Source organism: Osmerus eperlanus, chromosome 13, assembly GCF_963692335.1.
Source record: "Osmerus eperlanus chromosome 13, fOsmEpe2.1, whole genome shotgun sequence".
NCBI classification, from domain to species: domain Eukaryota; kingdom Metazoa; phylum Chordata; class Actinopteri; order Osmeriformes; family Osmeridae; genus Osmerus; species Osmerus eperlanus.
The window spans coordinates 16457289-16474143 of record NC_085030.1 but is presented as its reverse complement, the minus strand read 5'-3'; the positions used below and the strand labels follow the sequence as shown (position 1 = coordinate 16474143).

Genomic DNA, 16855 nt, shown 5'->3' with positions numbered 1-16855 from the left:
TTGAGAGAATAAGTGTGGCCACTGTCACACGGAGGTCTCCTCATCCACAGGCCCAAGTTCAGCTGTCTTTTGTCTGTCAACATTTTGATATAAGACCATTTCCTTCCAAATTCATTTGTCGTGTTGTTTATGGTGATTTTTTGGTTTGATGAAATTTGATTTAATAAAGGAGGTCTGTGCAATCTACACATGTTAGATTTGCAGTCATTTACAGCATGAATGGAACAATCCATGCGTTCCAAAAAAAAAATAAAAAATGAAAATCTTTATAAAAAAGGATAACTCAACCTTCAAATCCCTGCAATATTCTGCTGTTTATTACTATCCCAAGTGAGACTGCAACATTTCCAAAATCTGAAGCTTCTGTAGATTCAGAGTGCTTAAGAGCACCTTGTAACTACCAACTAACACAGTATGTCTCTGTTTCACCAAATGTAATAAATAAAAATTTAATAAAATATGCAAATGCACAGGAGCTGTTCATCAGTTATTTGTAAGCAAATACAGCAGCATCTGTTGTGAAAGATGCTACAGCACACACACACACACACACACACACACACAGTGAACACATACAAAGAACACATACACAGAACACAGGCACACACACACATGCAGTGACACAAAGCGCCCCACCCGTGGCCTGGATAATGCTGCCTCACACAGGCTTGTGTGGCTTTGTTAACGGGGGTGGGAGATTTGCTGTTGGGGGTTGGGGATTTTTTCTTCTTCTGGGGAATCCTTTAGCCCACAAGCCTCAGAATACCCCATGGCTAGTCTTGTTCCTGTCTATGCTTTCAATAAAACTCTGACCCCCCCTCACGCGCCCCCCTCCCCCCCCTTCTCGCGCCCCCAGCCCGCCCCTCCCTCGACTGCTGCTGTGTTAAGCACGCTGGCTAGCACCGCGGAGGGAAAGAGGTGCCAGATGGCCAAACAGAGAGTGAGGGCATCTAGGTAGAGTGCATCTCTCATCAGCTAGCTGGCATCTCAGACGTATGGAATGATCTCTGTGTTAGTGCGTTTGTGTGTAATCAAGCGTGAATGTGCGTCTCTAATTCGTAATAGGTGTACGTACAGGAGAAGGGTACATGACTACATTCTGTCGTGCGCGCGTGAGTGCTCATTACTGTAGGCCTAAGTGTTGTGTGTGTTTGTGTGTACGTAAAATGATATTGCCAGCGCTTGTGCTCATCAACAGAAGGAGCCAAAGAAGCTCACAGTAAGCTTATTACCGTCTCCTCCTCGTTCCCCAGTATGTTCGACTCGCTAGTTGCCATAGCAACCGACCCCCAGATATTGTTCAATAGAAAAAGGCGGACAGATATGTAATAAATAAAAACATCAGCCCTCTAACCCCGGACACTCCCTTTTTTCACTCTACACATGAAACAAACAAAACATGAGATAGAGAAGCTTTATCGTCTATAATTTGGTTTTATTTAGAACGTTAGCCTATCTTCCTATTAAATCGAATTTAATAAGATGGGATTATATTGGTTCGGCTATTTAGTGTTTAGGGAATTCATTTTTAACAACATTGAATTGTTGAAGAAAAATGCTCTTCTCATGTTGCCTAATATAGGCCTAGCCTACTGCATGGTTTCTTGAACAATTGTGCAGTTACATACAATGGTCTAAGCTATTGGCTAATGTAATGTTAAACTCAACCCCCCAAAATAAATAAATAAAATTCCAACAGTGATAACTAGGCAACCATAAAGAGAAGTGTTTGGGAGCTAAAAGTGTGTTCCCGTCCAACGAACGAGCCAGACACTGGAAGATTCAGGAGGTCAACATTTACAGCCCACTAGCGAGAGAAGCTAACTGCTTAAGACTGCAGTTCCCTTTGACAACCATGGCAACAAGACTTGGTCTAACGGAGATTTATTTTAGCTCAAGTTTGAAAGTGAAAGATACTTATCAAAAACACCGGGATGGGGGGGGTAAGATGGGCTATACACGAGTCACGTTGCATATCTATTAAAATGCATAGCACTTAAAAAATAAAATATTTCACAAATGCTTACGGTAGTTTGTGGATCTGGTGGGTTTTTAACCAGGGGAACTGAGAATGATAGGCTATGGTATGGCTACACAGTGGTTAATACGGCAACCGCAAATTTGAAACAGGGCATGAAGGTTTAGCCAATATGAAGTATAAATACATTTTTTTCTAAATAGATAGCCTAGTAGCCTACTGCAGATTGTATTTATATCGAGAGTAGGCCTAAAGTAATTCATTTTCAATAGTGACTTTAAAAATTCCAAAGTCCATAATGTCCTTTGCTTTGACTGACAGAGGATTTGGGATATACAGCACCATTGAACTTCACAAGGGGCTACTTCAAACAAAGTGTTCCCGATAAAATGATAATTATCAGTGTCAGGTGAGTCTGGTATAGATCATATCAACACATCATTGTTACAGGTTAAACCTCTTACACCACATGGGCTGCTGGGCCAGCAGCCAACAACACTTATCATCTTGTCATGTTTTTACAGTACATTTACAGCTCAATTGTAAATTGAGAACCACAGGGTGGCGAGAGATTTACAGGATGAGCTGTGGAGCTCTTCCAGTAGAAGTGGGCATGCTTTCAGTTAGCGGTAATCGGACTACTCCTATCCCAGGTACACAGCAAGAGAAACATCAGTCTAAAAACCTTCAGCCCAGCTGGAAAAAATCAATCAGCTTTATTTGGATAAGGACCTATAAACGAGTTATAGGTGAAACGTGTATTTTTAATAGAACTGTGGTGTGGTGCTTCAGCTGTGTTAACCCTTGTGTTATCTTCGGGTCGTTCTGACCCATCAGTCATTGTGACCCACCGTCGTATTGCGACAACTTTACCGCATACAAAAACAAAGTGAAGCATTTTCTTTTAACCGTTGGGCTGTCTCAGACCCCCCACATTGCGAAGGTTAAAAGAAAATTATTTTTATTTGGTTTTGTATTGGGTAAAATTGGGTAAACACAACGATGGTTCGTTATGAACCTTTGGGTCATGTGACCCGAAGGCAGCACGAGGGTTAAGAGGGTTATAGGAGAGGTTTAGTATAGTTTTTAACCCTCGTGCTGCCTTCGGGTCACATGACCCAAAGGTTCACAACGAACCATCGTTGTGTTTACCCAATTTCACCCAATACAAAAACAAATAAAAATAATTTTCTTTTAACCATTGCAATGTGGGGGGTCTGAGACAGCCCGACAGTTAAAAGAAAATGCTTCACTTTGTTTTTGTATGAGGTAAATTTGTCGCAATACGACAGTGGGTCACAATGACTGATGGGTCAGAATGACCCGAAGATAACACAAGGGTTAACATTATATGAAGAGGTTAGAACTTTTACCGTATATGGGTGTAAATAGACTGTCATATTATTGGATATGTGATAAAAAACAAAAAAGTATAACCTACAGAATTAAATATGAAAGCTATGCACGGAATGTGTTTATGTGACAGTTAATTGCACTCTGTGGCAAGTACTAATGACCCGGCTAGGCCTACATAAACAGTCACAACATTGACATAACAGATGTCATTACCACTAATTAAAGTTGATATCAGCCCATGGCCCATGCCTCTAAAACATGATGCAAGCTACCGCCACGATGAATCATTTGGCTTGGAAACGGCTGTCTGGGAAATGGGCATATCTAAAATGGTTTTGTCACGACAGCTGTGGCAGTTAAAAGATCAGGTAAACATTTGTGACAAGAGGCTTTTCGCCTGATAATCTAAGCCTGGTTTATCCTTATCCCTGGGCACTGTCTGAGACATGCTGCCAGTGGACTACGATGTCAACAGTCAAGAATGTCTGTGTTCACATGTGTATAGCCTGCATGCTATAGCAGGTACACCGGAGACCTTGACAATCTAAATAAAGGTAATGTCCACAAAGTATTTATTGTTCCTGTTGGAAAAATTGAAATAAAGTCCATTGACAACTTTTCAAACAAAGCACAGATGTCAATCTTCCAGCTGTAATCAACAGTATCAGACACAACATTGACATGCAAGTGAAATTAGTGTCGGTTGAACTAGAAAAAGAATGTGAGAATATATATCTGCACTGTTTCTACATGCAGAGACACCAACATCCCTCCACATCTTTTATGTGAAAAACAGAGCCATTCAGTTATGTACATTTTATCAAATCTATTGCTGATGCTTCCTTCGATTTTGATTGCTACACCCTTGATTTAAACCAGACAGAGCACTGCTACCTACTGGTAGAACGGTGTACAACGTCGTGAGGAGAGAATCCTTTTGTTTCCAACTGTGGTATGTGACTGGTGACACACACCATACTGCTATAGCTTAACCTGATTTATATAAAATATATTGTATTCTATATTATCTTATTCTATATTATCTTATATTTGATCTTGTATCCTCAGTTAAATTCATCTACAATGTTCGGAAAGCCTGAAAATCCAGTCTAAAAACCTGCACACAAAAGTAAACTACTTAGGTTGATAATACATGAAGGCTTTGTTGAATTACTACTGTCTATTATTTCACCATATCTATATAATCTTTAGAGGACTTCAATGTGAACCTATAGTAACATATCCAGATATTTATGGAGTAAAATCTCAGTGTTTTTTTTTAATTGGACAAGGAGCGCCTGTTTGGTTGGTGCACTTCAATCTCCTTGAAATAGACGTGGGGCTTGCTTCTGACAGACGAGGGACAAGACTCTGAAAACAGGAAATGGAAAATCATCGTCTCACAAAATATATTTTTACTCTCAAAAGAAAAGAAATAACTCTTTAAATGTTTACAAGACATAAAAAGATAATTGTATAAATGAGTTAAACCAGGCTGTGTACATTGAGCTCCTACATACGTACTGGTCCCACTGCTGACTGATGCGCTGGTCTCCAGGTCCGTGTTTCCGTGGCGACGTGATGGCGGCAGTCGAGCCACCAGTGCTTCTAAGGTGGGCTTCCTGTTGAAACGCTCTGCACACAGTGTACAGTATCTACTAAGTAATGTGTCCCCAGCCTGGCTGACATTTTCCTAATCATTTCACACGCTCGTATTAAAAGATCTACGGGGGAAAAAGAAACCTTCATCAGTGACTGACTTGACTAAAAAGACATCCAGACTCACTAGGATTCAGATTCAGAGATTTACATCCAGACTCACTAGGATTCAGATATATGCATCCAGACTCACTGGGATTCAGATTCAGAGATCTACATCCAGACTCACTAGGATTCAGATTCAGAGATTTACATCCAGACTCACTAGGATTCAGATATATGCATCCAGACTCACTGGGATTCAGATTCAGAGATCTACATACAGACTCACTAGGATTCAGATTCAGAGATCTACATCCAGACTCATTAGGATTCAGATTCAGAGATTTACATCCAGACTCACTAGGATTCAGATTCAGAGATCTGCATCCAGACTCACTAAGATTCAGAGATATGCATCCAGACTCACTAGGATTCAGAGATCTACATCCAGACTCACTAGGATTCAGATTCAGAGATCTACATCCAGACTCACTAGGATTCAGAGATCTACATCCAGACTCACTAGGATTCAGAGATCTACATCCAGACTCACTAGGATTCAGAGATCTACATCCAGACTAACTAGGATTCAGACTCACTAGGATTCAGAGATATGCATCCAGACTCACTGGGATTCAGAGATCTACATGCAGACTCACTGGGATTCTGTTCCCTCTCTGCTGCCCTCTGCTCCAGGTGCATGTGGATGATGGCCTGCACCTTCCTCTGGTTGGTGGTGATGCTGGGCTCAGCGATGAGCTCACTCAGTCGCAGGTTGGTCTTGATGGCCTTGGAGGCTGTGGAGCGAGCCACCATGGGCAGCAGCTCCTGGTACCCTCGGTCAGAGAAGTCAAGCTTGTCCGTCTGGAAGCTTCTGATCCTAGAGAGAGAGAGACAGACAGAGAGAGAGAGAGACAGACAGACAGAGAGACAGAGAGAGAGAGAGAGAGACAGACAGAGAGAGAGACAGAGAGAGAGAGAGAGAGAGAGAGAGAGAGAGAGAGAGAGAGAGAGAGAGAGAGAGAGAGAGAGAGAGAGGGGGGGGGGGGTTAAGCAGCAAATGTTAAATTATGGGAATGGGGGGGTAAGGGCATTTGACTGCAGAATAAGAGATCACAGGTTTGACCATGCCAGCAATACTGTTCTCCAGTTAACTTGGCAGATTTACCTCCTGTTGGTCAATACTGTGTAAATCTCTTGCACCAGAAGCTCAGCAGCTCCTGGTTTACAGTGGATGCTGCCATCAATAGCTTCCTTCAGCAACTGTATGTTCTCCTTCTGTAGAAACTGCAGAGGCACAGATGGATTATATCACATAGGGACTACTAGAGCATCAGCGAAAAATGATAGCTTTGCAACCATGTTCACTGTCTTACATTGTAGTGTTATTTGTCCTTTCACACTGGACTTACCCTCTCTATTTGAGCCCAGTTACCCAGTTTAGTAGCAATAGAGGTGCCATTGTCATACGAGTGCATAGTAAGGTGCTCAGGATAATACCAGGAAAATATTTCTGCCACCAGATAGCCATTAGAAAAATCTCTGAGGAGAGATTAGAATTTTTTTTTTCTTAAAGATCATATTTCATTAAATAAAGCTAAGTAACTGGACAATTTTTATATAAAACTGGAATATGTTATCACCTATTATGTGCCTACCTGCGCACATTCTTTGGTGAAAACGACAAGTCAAGGCTTTGTATCCACTTCAGTACTTCTCGTGGTAGCCCCGTCCTTTTAGGAGTTTGTGGATATGCCATGACAAAGTTGCAATATTTGCGTTGAAACGTTTTCCTATAACTACTTGCTACGCAAGAGCTGTAGATAAACTAAGTAAACTAATCGAATACTAATGAATCATCTTTACTAGATATAAAGCTAGATAGCCAGCTAATTTCATTTTTGATACGTAGACATTTTTGTGTTTACAACTCCATGACAACGGCCTCTCTTCTTCTACCTTTCGCGGTGAATGCGTCAGAGCGAAAATAAGCATTGTCGCCATCTAGTGGGTATATAAAGACAAGACATGGCCATGTTCTTAAGCGGTTTACTGGTAAATCCAGGACACCCTATGTTGTGACCACACCGTGCAGCAGTTTTCAAAACGGTGGTGTGTTGTCTATGAAAGCATGTGTACACATACATAAACATATGAACCATTTAACTGTTGCACTCTATTTCATCAAATACTGTCCTTAATGGCCAGTCCCAGAATGCAGAAACATATCATCACAGCACTGCATTATGCCTTATTAATAAAAACACCTATCTGAAAGCAATTGGCTATATGCACACGACAGTGATAGCTACTTATTCCCCGGAAATAAATAGGCAGGTCTAGAACCCTACAGATTGTGCGGCTTCTCCAACATTGAGATCGCTCCCGTTTCCAGATTTTTGTTAGAAATCCAAATGTTACATTATCCATAGGGAATACATATGACCAACCAATTATTTATCTGTTAACATTAATGACTAGCAAGCAAGCTGACAATCAGATAATTGATTCCATTATCATGTAGCTAAAAATGGCTAACTATCCAGCCTAGCTAGCTCTAATGTTACCGCTAAAATCACATAGCTAGCTAGCTACTTTTACTGTGTGAGTTAATAAATATCTTAATTCTTACCTTTGTAATTGTCGACGTAGCTCAAAATGTACAATTTGAACCCCTTTTCCCTCTTGCTAAAAGGGCAGCAACATAGAATCCTTTGAACATCGGTCATTTTGAGAAGATCAACCAAACTCGGTCATTTTGAGAAGATCAACCAAACTCCTCAAACGCCATTTTGTGTGAAAGAACTAACGCAACTGCTAGCTACCGGAAATTGTCGGCCCGGGTTATGCAACATGCACAAGTCACGTTTCTAACTTCGTTGGAAGTTCTATACCTGGCCTATTTCCCCCTTTAAATACGTTTCACTGTCGTGTGCATATAGACAATTAATTCCAACCCTAATACAGTGTTTCGGTCAACTGCACAAAAACTCAAATTATTTATTCAAGTGTCCGTCAGTCGAAAACAGAAAACGATGCTTATTTTTCTGTGCTGGTGCGTTATCTGTACTGCAGATAGTTTTTGACTGGACTGGGCAGAGGCAGTAGGCAGATCAGGTGGAACCGATCACGGCCGACACTCTCTCGGATGCACTGGCGGCAGAGCTGGCTGAGCAGGCGAGGCGTGACTGGGGGAAGAAAGAGGGATGACTGAGAAGTGGGAGAACAGCAGAACATCGACTGGTAAAATAAGTTTAACCTTTTACTTTTTTTATTCTGAAATACAGTCAAGACAAACTAGTACTGGAGATGGTATTTAAAATAAAAATCTGTTTTTATTCCTTATACTTCGAAAAAACAACCATATTGAACAGGATTCCTTAAAAAAAAAAAAAAACAGCAGTTCTGGGTTACTGACCCTCGTAGAGCATCAGGAACCTCTCTGTGTGGCTGCCAGGAGGAGATACATCCACCGGCCTCTGGAACTCCAGGTTCCTGGCATTGATGTCAGCCCCAAAATCCAGCAGCATCTTCACCATGGCTGTGCAGTCATTCTGGGCAGCAGCGTGTAGGGGCGTCTCCAGGTACTTACCTCTCTGGACATGGGCTCCTGTGGTGAGGAGACACATCAGGGCTGTCCAATCAGGGCCGTTCAATCCCACACACTGGAGAACTACACTTCTGCCGTTTTTTGTTGTTGTCATTGCTTCAACCCCATTTGTAACCAACCTGATTCAGCTAATCGACCAAAAAAATCATTAGATCATAGGTAAGCTTTGGATCGAAGGCACACAGGGTGTCGGCTCTGCAGCGACAGAGCCAGACAGCGCTGAGTTAAATCGTTTATGATGCCAGGCAGACGGAGGACGACCTGGGACAGACCTCACCTTCCCTCAGAAGCATCCTGGAACACTCCAGCTCCTGAAAGACGCAGGCGGTGTAGAGCGGCGTGCCCAGGTGAGGAATGTCCATGTCCACATCCGCTCCCCACGCCACCAGAGCCTCCACACACTTGCTGTGGCCTGCACAGGGACAGGGGGAGTTAGGACATCCTATTTAGGTGGGTTTAGGTGCAGTTCTATGGACATATGTGAAGCCCTCTGGGACATGGCTCTTGATGCTACACAAATACGATTTGATTTAGTATGAGATGATTAGATTCAGTTTGGGTAAAGCTCTGTGTAGCATTTGGCTGCTGATGGAAAGATTGCAGGTTCAAATCCCCCTTCTATGTGAAGCAATGGATGAAAGCGTTAATTAATGCATTACATTGTTTCCGTTATAGTCTAGTTAGAATAGCTTAAAAAGTAAAATAATAGAGACATCTTTTCTTTTAAGCAGGGGCTTAAATGTGACCGTGCTTCGTTGGGTGCATTGTGTACTTTTGTTTTGGCCATCTATTTCCATTAGGTTTACTGAATAAATGCACTGTTCAGTCGCTTTGCCTGTGGAGCGTACCTCTGCTGGTGGCTTCGTGGATGGGCGAGGGCTGAAACAGCGGAGCCTGTGGCTTAGCCCCCCTCTCCAGGAGCAAGTCTGTGCAGCTCACACTGCCCACGAAGCACGCGTTGAACAGGGGCGTCCTCCCGTCTATGGTGGTGACGTTCACCTGCACAGAGTGGGGTGTCAGCTTCACTTAACCCTTGTGTTATCTTCGGGTCATTCTGACCCATCAGTCATTGTGACCCACCGTCGTATTGCGACAAATTTACCTCCTACAAAAACAAAGTGAAGCATTTTCTTTTAACTGTCGGGCTGTCTCAGACCCCCCACATTGCAATGGTTAAAAGAAAATTATTTTTATTTGTTTTTGTATTGGGTAAAATTGGGTAAACACAACGGTGGTTCGTTATGAACCTTTGGGTCATGTGACCCGAAGGCAGCACAAGGGTTAAGCGTGATGCGGAGACTATCCAGAGAGGAGAGAGCACTCAGGTGTTAGACAGCTGAATTTCTTTAGATTTGCTCTTCGCCATTCGATGAAGAGAGAATCTACTCGGTGTCATGAACATGCTGTAGGTCACATCTGCTGGTGTCTGGGTTGTGACTCACATTGGCTCCTGATTCGATGAGGAGCCTGGCGCAGGCTACATGGTTGCCCAGACAAGCATCATGAAGGGGGCTCACATGGTCTATGGTAAGCACGTTAACATTGTGGCCCTGTAGATTCAAGTAAATACGATGGAAGTATATTCACATTTTGTTTTCACATTTTGACACTTTAAGACAATAAGCGCATGTAGAAAGTACAGCAGAATATCAAGGATCAGAGTCAAGGAACGGTCTGTATTTACCAAGTTTGTGTTTCGTATGTCAAACACCAATGATTAAGAGCAACACACAGCTGTGACATATTCGGCGGAAGCGACTCACAGTTCAGTGAAGTAGATCGAAAGCATTAATCCCACACATTGACAGTTCACGGGAGTATCTGACCTGTAAAATGAGGTTCCTGAGGACAAGGAGTCGGCCTTGGCTGGCTGCGTCATGTAGAGGAGACCGGTCGGCCCAGGACCCTGAAACAGGAATAACATCAACAAATACTGCAAACAACAAGTATTAACTCTGATTACTGACAGAATTAAGGCGGAGGAACGTCAGCTGTTGTCATTGACTGGAGTGCTACACTTTTGAAACGAACACAACCATAGAGATGTTTCGTGAATATACAAACATAAACATTTGTCATCAAACAGAAACATTTTATCAACAACAACAAAAAATATTTATTTTACAGCCTGCCGTTAACCATGCACAGTTCACTCACATATTGTGTCAAATCAGCCACATGGATCACCAAGTTAATGATATTTACAGATAAATATTAGATACATCCTATTATGTAACAGCACTGTAGGCTAACTCCACTTTACAGACTGACCTACCTGAATCAATATCCAAAATAACTCCACAAGCATTCCAGACAGCATCATCAGCATCGCCATTTCCCTCCATTTCATTCAAATAACCTTAAAACCTTTTCCCAAAAAGAAATTACTATCTGGAGAGTTGCATCCTATCCAACAGTATTGCTCTAGCTACGTCATCTGAGAACCGTGATCTAGGTTGATGCTAGCTGTTCATTCTTCACCACAGAGAACATGCATGTTTGCTAACAGACTGGTTCTGCGCGTGCTTTTTGGGCTGGTCGCTCAATCCCTCCAGTTCCCCTCCAGCTCCCCGGCTGAGTACCAACAGTAAGTAGGCCAAGGGGTGGGACCCCATGGCTGTATTCTATTAATACATTGGGGGACGAGACTAAATGTCCAGCCACTGCTGCTGTATGTTTTGTTTTTACACATTATCCTTATTCCTTTAGTAACAACTACTGTTGGCATGAGGGGAAGGGATTAGTGACAGTGTATGAAAACCAAGAAAATAAGTGTTTTCCATTCTGATGTATTCTCTTCCTAGTGCCTGAACTATCCAGTGCCAAGATCTATCTTCATATGTATGGTTCTAAAACACTACAGAGGCATGACACAGTTGTACTCACCCTGTCGTTGACCATAGTCATAGAACTCTGCAGATATCCTGGCAGCCTCCTTTCTGTTCCCACGGATGACGTAGAAGTAGGTGAGCAAGTTCAGGCTTATCTTCACAAAGAGTTTGAAGCAGAACAGTGCCAAGATGCTGAGGTAAACATTGGACAACTGGGCCACAAAGGGCTTGTCGGTACTCTCTGCTGGCTCTGGCATTGCCCTCTGTTAGTTAGGGTCTCTCTACCACAGGGGATCATGTGCCACTGACTCCCAGTCTGGTTTCCCCTCAGACACCTACTGGTCCTGATTGAACAAGCTGGTATAATAGTGCAGCTGCCGTTGTGCCTGTGTGAAAATATTTTAGCATTCTCCTATTTCTAAAGAGGGGGTTGAATATTCTGTGGTTTAAACTTTAATTTGTGATAACCAGGAGGGATATTACTGTAGAAGTAATGGAAGGAGAAAATTATTAAATCGTGTACACATTTTTTCATGAATGCTTGTGGGTGTTTAATAGGATACGTGTTGGTTTGATAAAGAACCGTGATTGGGTTGAGTTTAGTCATACCAACTAAACTTATTGTAGTATTCAAGCACAACATTAAATAACCTATTTAACCGCCAGAGGGCAGTGCAGCACAACATTTAGTTGTAGTCAAAGTAATACACACAAATGGTCTCATACAGTGTATTAAACTTACTGTGATGTGGTGTTGACAGGCTGTTTATCTTCACAATGATCATTATTTTCGTAGAAACGCAAACGGTTAATCAAGGTAGTTTCCACAATGTCACGTGATACGTGGCGCCACGACTGTCAGCAGTGAGCCCGCGGGATTTAGAAATGTGGCGGGTCGTTTGGTTTCGTTGTTAACATATCAAACCTAGGAGAGAAACAAGCTTTTATATATCCCATTTGGCTAACAAATCCTTTCTGAATATGGTTGAGGGGCCGGGTTGCACGCTGAACGGAGAGAAGATTCGTTCGAGGGTCCAGCAAGGACAGAAAGTTCAAGAATTCCGAAGTCCGACGACGAAACAGGTGTGTAGACTAATGAAAGAAGTGACAGAATAGCTAGCGTTATCTGATGTAATGCAGGCTACAGTAGCTGAATTAACTGATAAATGTGTGTTGCTAAAACAACCGACGACGTATTTGCAGAGATATGACCCAAATAAAGGCTCGTTCCAGATCCTCACTGGGTGTAAATACACTGGAGTTGCTACCCTGGGAAAGGAACTGTTCTTATACTTCGGCCAAAGAGCGTTGAGGTATGAAGTCCATTAAACTTACGTTTATCATGGAGCTATGCACTTAAGAAATAAATGTAAAGTATTCATTTAGCAGACGCGTTTACATAAAGCCTCTTAAAGTTGCAGTCAAATGCATGAAACACAAAGCACAAAATTACCCATCTACACCAACAGTATCGCTAATATGTTAGGCTATAGACTACTGATCATTTACCGCTTAAACAAAGCTGTATCTCTCATGTCTTTGACAGAGTTCACTTTGGTATGAATGGTTCAATGCGTATAAACCCTGCCAAGACTCAGGGCAGGAAAAGCCTTAGTCCGATGCTGGAGATCCACCTCACCAGAGACGTAATCTTCCTCTTCGACTCCACAGCTGAAATCAGGTAGGCTAATTGGCATAAGGTTTGTTCCACCGTGTCCTCTTGAGGCAGTTCGTTTCTGGACAATAACCATAGTGATACTGTTGGGACTGTGTACTTGTCCAGGATTTTATTTAATTGAACCTTTTTTATCATTTGTTTTTCAACCTTTCGAAACTAATACATTTTAAGAACACATTCCCCTCCCCCCCCAAAGTTAGTCGTGTTTTGTGTGAAACCTTTGTTATGACAACACAGTGAATTAAATACAGCACCACACCTGAGAGTAACTGTATTTTGCTGTTAGGTTTGTCCACTAAAGGCATGTTTGTGTGCAGGCTGACAGAGGACTGTGAGCACAGACTCCGGGCCATGCAGACCCTGGATGTGTGCTCACCCCAGTTCAGTTCCTGCCGTGCAGAGGAGGTGGTTCGAGGACAGAGAGACAGGATGCTCTGTGATGTGCTCCTGGACCAGACCGTCCTGCCCGGGGTGGGGAACATCATTAAAAACGAGGCCTTGTTTGACTCGGGCCTTAACCCTGCGGTAAAGGTACGCAACTGTCGTCGTTGTTGCACTGTAGAACTCTTAATGTTGTATTATTTTTTCACTGTGCCTGGTTGCTGAGATGTGGTTACTACACATTTACCAGCCAGGTAAATACAGACCGCTGATTGACTCTGAAGACTGAAATACTGTTTAGAACTATAGTATGTGCTTCAGATTGGTGATCTACTGTACTTTTGATATGCACTATTTGTATGTTGCTTTGGATACAAGCAAAAATATAAATGTAACAAGTTTTAGGTTTGATAGGGACTCAAAGCGGAGACAGATGTGTCACCGTAACAGTGACTGAAGACATCGACCCAAACGTTTGGAGAGTATATTGTGTGTTCACTTTTGTAACATTTTATTTAGCAAATGTTTTTTTTTTAATCCAAAGTCACATGCAGTAGAGAAGGGGAAATTTGAACCTGCAACCTCTTGACCTGCAGTCAAATGCTCCACCACTGAGCCATACCCCTCTTGTTGTCAATCATAGCACGATCCATGTTTTATTGATTTATGACTGAGTTCCTTTATTTTTTAGATCAACCAGCTGACGGATGAACAGGTCCACCATCTAGTGAAGATGACACGTGACTTCACCCTCCTGTTCTATAAGGTAGGGCTCCCCCGGGCCTGCTCCTCACCGCTAACTGCAGGCCCAGTCTCGTAACCACTCAGTCACTTAAACACTTTGTCTGCCTGTCTTCTCATTTCTGTTCAAGTGCCGCAAATCGGGCTCTCCTCTCCACAAACACTACAAAGTCTACAAGCGTCCTCAGTGTGGCCAGTGCCGAAACACCATCACAGTCTGTCGCCTTGGCGACAACGGCAGGATGACGTACTTCTGTTCGCGCTGTCAGAGCGCCGACCCGGGAGAGGTCGACCTGAGGTGAACCTGTGACATCAGATGTGTGGGGAATATTAATCAGAGGGTTTGCGAGCCAACCAGAGCGGATGGGGGGAGGGGAAACGGTGAAGTCTTGCGTCATCTCTGATGTAATTGGAGTTTATCATTCACTGTAGGTGGATAAGCCTGCTGGGAAGTAAGAGGTGATGATGAGAGATTGAATGTGCATAGCGAGTGTGGACTGTGCTTGTCAGACAGGTGCAAACTCTGAGCTTCCTGGTGTCTGTTTGAGGAAGGCATTAAAGAGGGTTTGAGTGTAAAGCTCTACAGCACAGCTCACAGATAAAGCCTTTTGTGGACCGTATCTCCATTCCAACTCATAATTTTTTCCAATGTTCTGCGTGTTTTCAAGCATTATCTGTGCTTAATGCTAAATGCATTCTTTCCACAAGAAATTTCATTATATTTGTGCGATACACCAGATCCTCCCTGACACATGTTAATCTTCCTGATTTTACATTTCTAGCAAACTTCCCGCAAGGAACAGCTTACTGGACTGGGCTTACCGGGCGTCTGTGGAAGCCAGCGATGCCGTGGCCAAGAGAGAGGAGGAGGAGTGGGCCTGTGAGCTGTGCACCCTGGTGAACCAGCCAGCGGTGAGGACCTGTGAGGCCTGCCTCACTCCTAGGACTCGGGGTGAGCCGTCAGCCTTGTCCTCAGCGGGCACCACCCACTTCAAACAGCGTTTACACAATCCATTCACTTTCGTAGGTGATATTCAGACACTAGGAAGATGATCACTGAGGCGGTGGAATGAAACAAATTGATGTTAGTGCCCCCTCCTCCCTCCCAGTTCCTACAGACGAGCGCAGCGTTGAGGAGGCTTTCTTCACCAGAGATTTAATCAAGTACCCTTGCAATGCCTTTTCAAAACCACGAGAGGAGCTCAAAGTCAACCGCAAGGCTGCGTTTGGAAGCACCACCCTTGTTTTTACCGACTTGTGCAAAAAGCCAAACCAAGCGGACTCTCCTTTTTCCCCAGCCAGCAGTCATCTGAATTCCTTGGCGGGGGAGAGAGGTTTAAATAAACACAACGTCTGCCAAGGGACAACAAGTCCCAATTATGCCTCTGGTGGCTGGCAGAATAAAAGCACAGAGCTCTCCAAAAGGGAATCGTTGGCCTCCTCCAGTCAACCATCTAAGAAAATGAGAATTGATCACAGTCCTTTTCCTGGTAGCAAAGCTCACAATGGAGCACGCCGTGTAAGGTGAGTGATGGGTGCACTCAGCTATTCATGAGTAAGAAAGTTATAATAAGGCAAGTTTTTGACTTCGGGGAGGTAAGTGGGATAAAAAAGCATCCGACAGTGGAATTTTTAATGCGGTATTGTTATAAAAGTGCCGATTGATGAATAGCCACATCTGGGAATGCAGTAGTGTGGGGCGATCTCCAACAAATCCTGATGTTCACATGGTGTCTCCTTGATTGGTTCGTTGAAAATACCAACAGAAGGTTCTGGAAGCTGCAGAAATGAAGACATGTCTTATACCCTTGTATCTCCATCAGCTCCTCCCAAACCAAAGCACCAAATGAGGAAACACAGGGTGTTCCCACAATCCCCTGCTGTACTTCCCATCAGTGTCCCTGTGTCCTCCGCGTGGTCAACAAGGAAGGAGAGAACAAGGGCCGTCAGTTTTACAACTGCTCGCTCCCCAGAGACAAACGCTGTAACTTCTTTGAGGTGAGAGAGAATCTACATACACCCTGAATATAATGAACATGATTTAACAGCTAAATGGTGACGGAATCCTCCGGTCTCTCTGGTTCTTTCAGTGGGCTGATTTACATTTCCCCCTCTGTAACCATGGGAAACGCTGTCTCAGGAGAACTGTGCTCAAACTGGGGCCTAATAACGGACGAAACTTCTACGTCTGCAGTTTCCTGATGGGCAAGCAGTGTGACTACTTCCTGTGGGCAAGCAGTGTGACTACTTCCTGATTGGCAAGCAGTGTGACTACTTCCTGTGGGCAAGCAGTGTGACTACTTCCAATGGGCATGAAATGGGCCAAGCTGCTGAAACAAGTAGCTAACTTTAAGAGATTAAGAATATTCAAGCGGAAGGGTTACAAGTTTTATAATGTTCTTATGTTTCCTTGTGGTAAGAGCTGATGGGTCGATGCAATTAATATATTTTCGCTTGCTTATTCATGTAGCATTGATCATGTCTTTGCATTTGTTATGTCTGGTGTGCCGTACAGCATATTTGCCAAGCAGTCTTGAATAAAATTTCATTTTACATTGAGAGAAATATCTCGTTATGCA

General features: G+C 43.2%; 3 protein-coding genes across 7 annotated transcripts; 1 reads left to right on the top strand and 2 right to left on the bottom strand.

Annotated features, from left to right (window-relative positions):
• Positions 1 to 3355: 3355 nt before the first annotated feature.
• Positions 3356 to 7759, bottom strand: spata4 (spermatogenesis associated 4). Of its 2 annotated transcripts, XM_062476193.1 has the most exons (8): positions 7668 to 7759; positions 6948 to 7039; positions 6694 to 6768; positions 6448 to 6577; positions 6204 to 6322; positions 5695 to 5915; positions 4859 to 4969; positions 3356 to 4705 (listed from the first exon to the last, which is right to left on the bottom strand). In XM_062476193.1, exons 2-8 carry the CDS (start codon positions 7037 to 7039, stop codon positions 4614 to 4616), a joined length of 840 nt encoding a protein of 279 aa, XP_062332177.1. In that variant the 5' UTR covers positions 7668 to 7759; the 3' UTR covers positions 3356 to 4613. The 2 variants fall into 2 exon arrangements, with proteins under 2 accessions (XP_062332177.1, XP_062332178.1); XM_062476194.1 differs by lacking the exon at positions 7668 to 7759 and having other exon boundaries at positions 3357 to 4705; positions 6694 to 7039.
• On the bottom strand, positions 7071 to 11796 carry asb5a (ankyrin repeat and SOCS box containing 5a). Of its 2 annotated transcripts, none has more exons than XM_062476188.1 (7): positions 11532 to 11796; positions 10472 to 10551; positions 10088 to 10195; positions 9494 to 9644; positions 8923 to 9057; positions 8454 to 8645; positions 7071 to 8223 (listed from the first exon to the last, which is right to left on the bottom strand). In XM_062476188.1, exons 1-7 carry the CDS (start codon positions 11731 to 11733, stop codon positions 8096 to 8098), a joined length of 996 nt encoding a protein of 331 aa, XP_062332172.1. In that variant the 5' UTR covers positions 11734 to 11796; the 3' UTR covers positions 7071 to 8095. The 2 variants fall into 2 exon arrangements, with proteins under 2 accessions (XP_062332172.1, XP_062332173.1); XM_062476189.1 differs by lacking the exon at positions 11532 to 11796 and adding an exon at positions 10921 to 11136.
• A 416-nt stretch (positions 11797 to 12212) lies between these two features.
• Positions 12213 to 16832, top strand: neil3 (nei-like DNA glycosylase 3). 3 transcript variants are annotated; one of them, XM_062476184.1, is made up of 10 exons: positions 12213 to 12559; positions 12710 to 12789; positions 13023 to 13157; positions 13472 to 13685; positions 14227 to 14301; positions 14408 to 14574; positions 15059 to 15228; positions 15386 to 15800; positions 16100 to 16274; positions 16367 to 16832. In XM_062476184.1, the coding sequence occupies exons 1-10, from the start codon at positions 12458 to 12460 to the stop codon at positions 16529 to 16531; spliced, it is 1698 nt and encodes a 565-aa protein (XP_062332168.1). In that variant the 5' UTR covers positions 12213 to 12457; the 3' UTR covers positions 16532 to 16832. The 3 variants fall into 3 exon arrangements, with proteins under 3 accessions (XP_062332168.1, XP_062332169.1, XP_062332167.1); XM_062476185.1 differs by having other exon boundaries at positions 12215 to 12559; positions 12680 to 12789; positions 16471 to 16832; XM_062476183.1 differs by having other exon boundaries at positions 12220 to 12559; positions 12680 to 12789.
• The last annotated feature ends 23 nt before the right edge of the window (positions 16833 to 16855 follow it).

Coding starts and splice junctions, on each gene's coding strand:
- spata4 (XM_062476193.1), bottom strand. CDS start 7,039: ATGGCGACAATGCTTATTTTCGCTCTGACGCATTCACCGCGAAAGGTA. Junction 6,578..6,693: donor TCACCAAAGAATGTGCGCAG/GTAGGCACATAA, acceptor ATCTCTCCTCAG/AGATTTTTCTAATGGCTATC. Junction 5,916..6,203: donor ACAGTATTGACCAACAGGAG/GTAAATCTGCCA, acceptor CTCTCTCTCTAG/GATCAGAAGCTTCCAGACGG.
- asb5a (XM_062476188.1), bottom strand. CDS start 11,733: ATGCCAGAGCCAGCAGAGAGTACCGACAAGCCCTTTGTGGCCCAGTTG. Junction 10,552..11,531: donor TGACTATGGTCAACGACAGG/GTGAGTACAACT, acceptor TTCCTGTTTCAG/GGTCCTGGGCCGACCGGTCT. Junction 9,058..9,493: donor CCACGAAGCCACCAGCAGAG/GTACGCTCCACA, acceptor GTCCCTGTGCAG/GCCACAGCAAGTGTGTGGAG.
- neil3 (XM_062476183.1), top strand. CDS start 12,458: ATGGTTGAGGGGCCGGGTTGCACGCTGAACGGAGAGAAGATTCGTTCG. Junction 12,560..12,679: donor GAAGTCCGACGACGAAACAG/GTGTGTAGACTA, acceptor ACGTATTTGCAG/AGATATGACCCAAATAAAGG. Junction 15,801..16,099: donor AATGGAGCACGCCGTGTAAG/GTGAGTGATGGG, acceptor TATCTCCATCAG/CTCCTCCCAAACCAAAGCAC.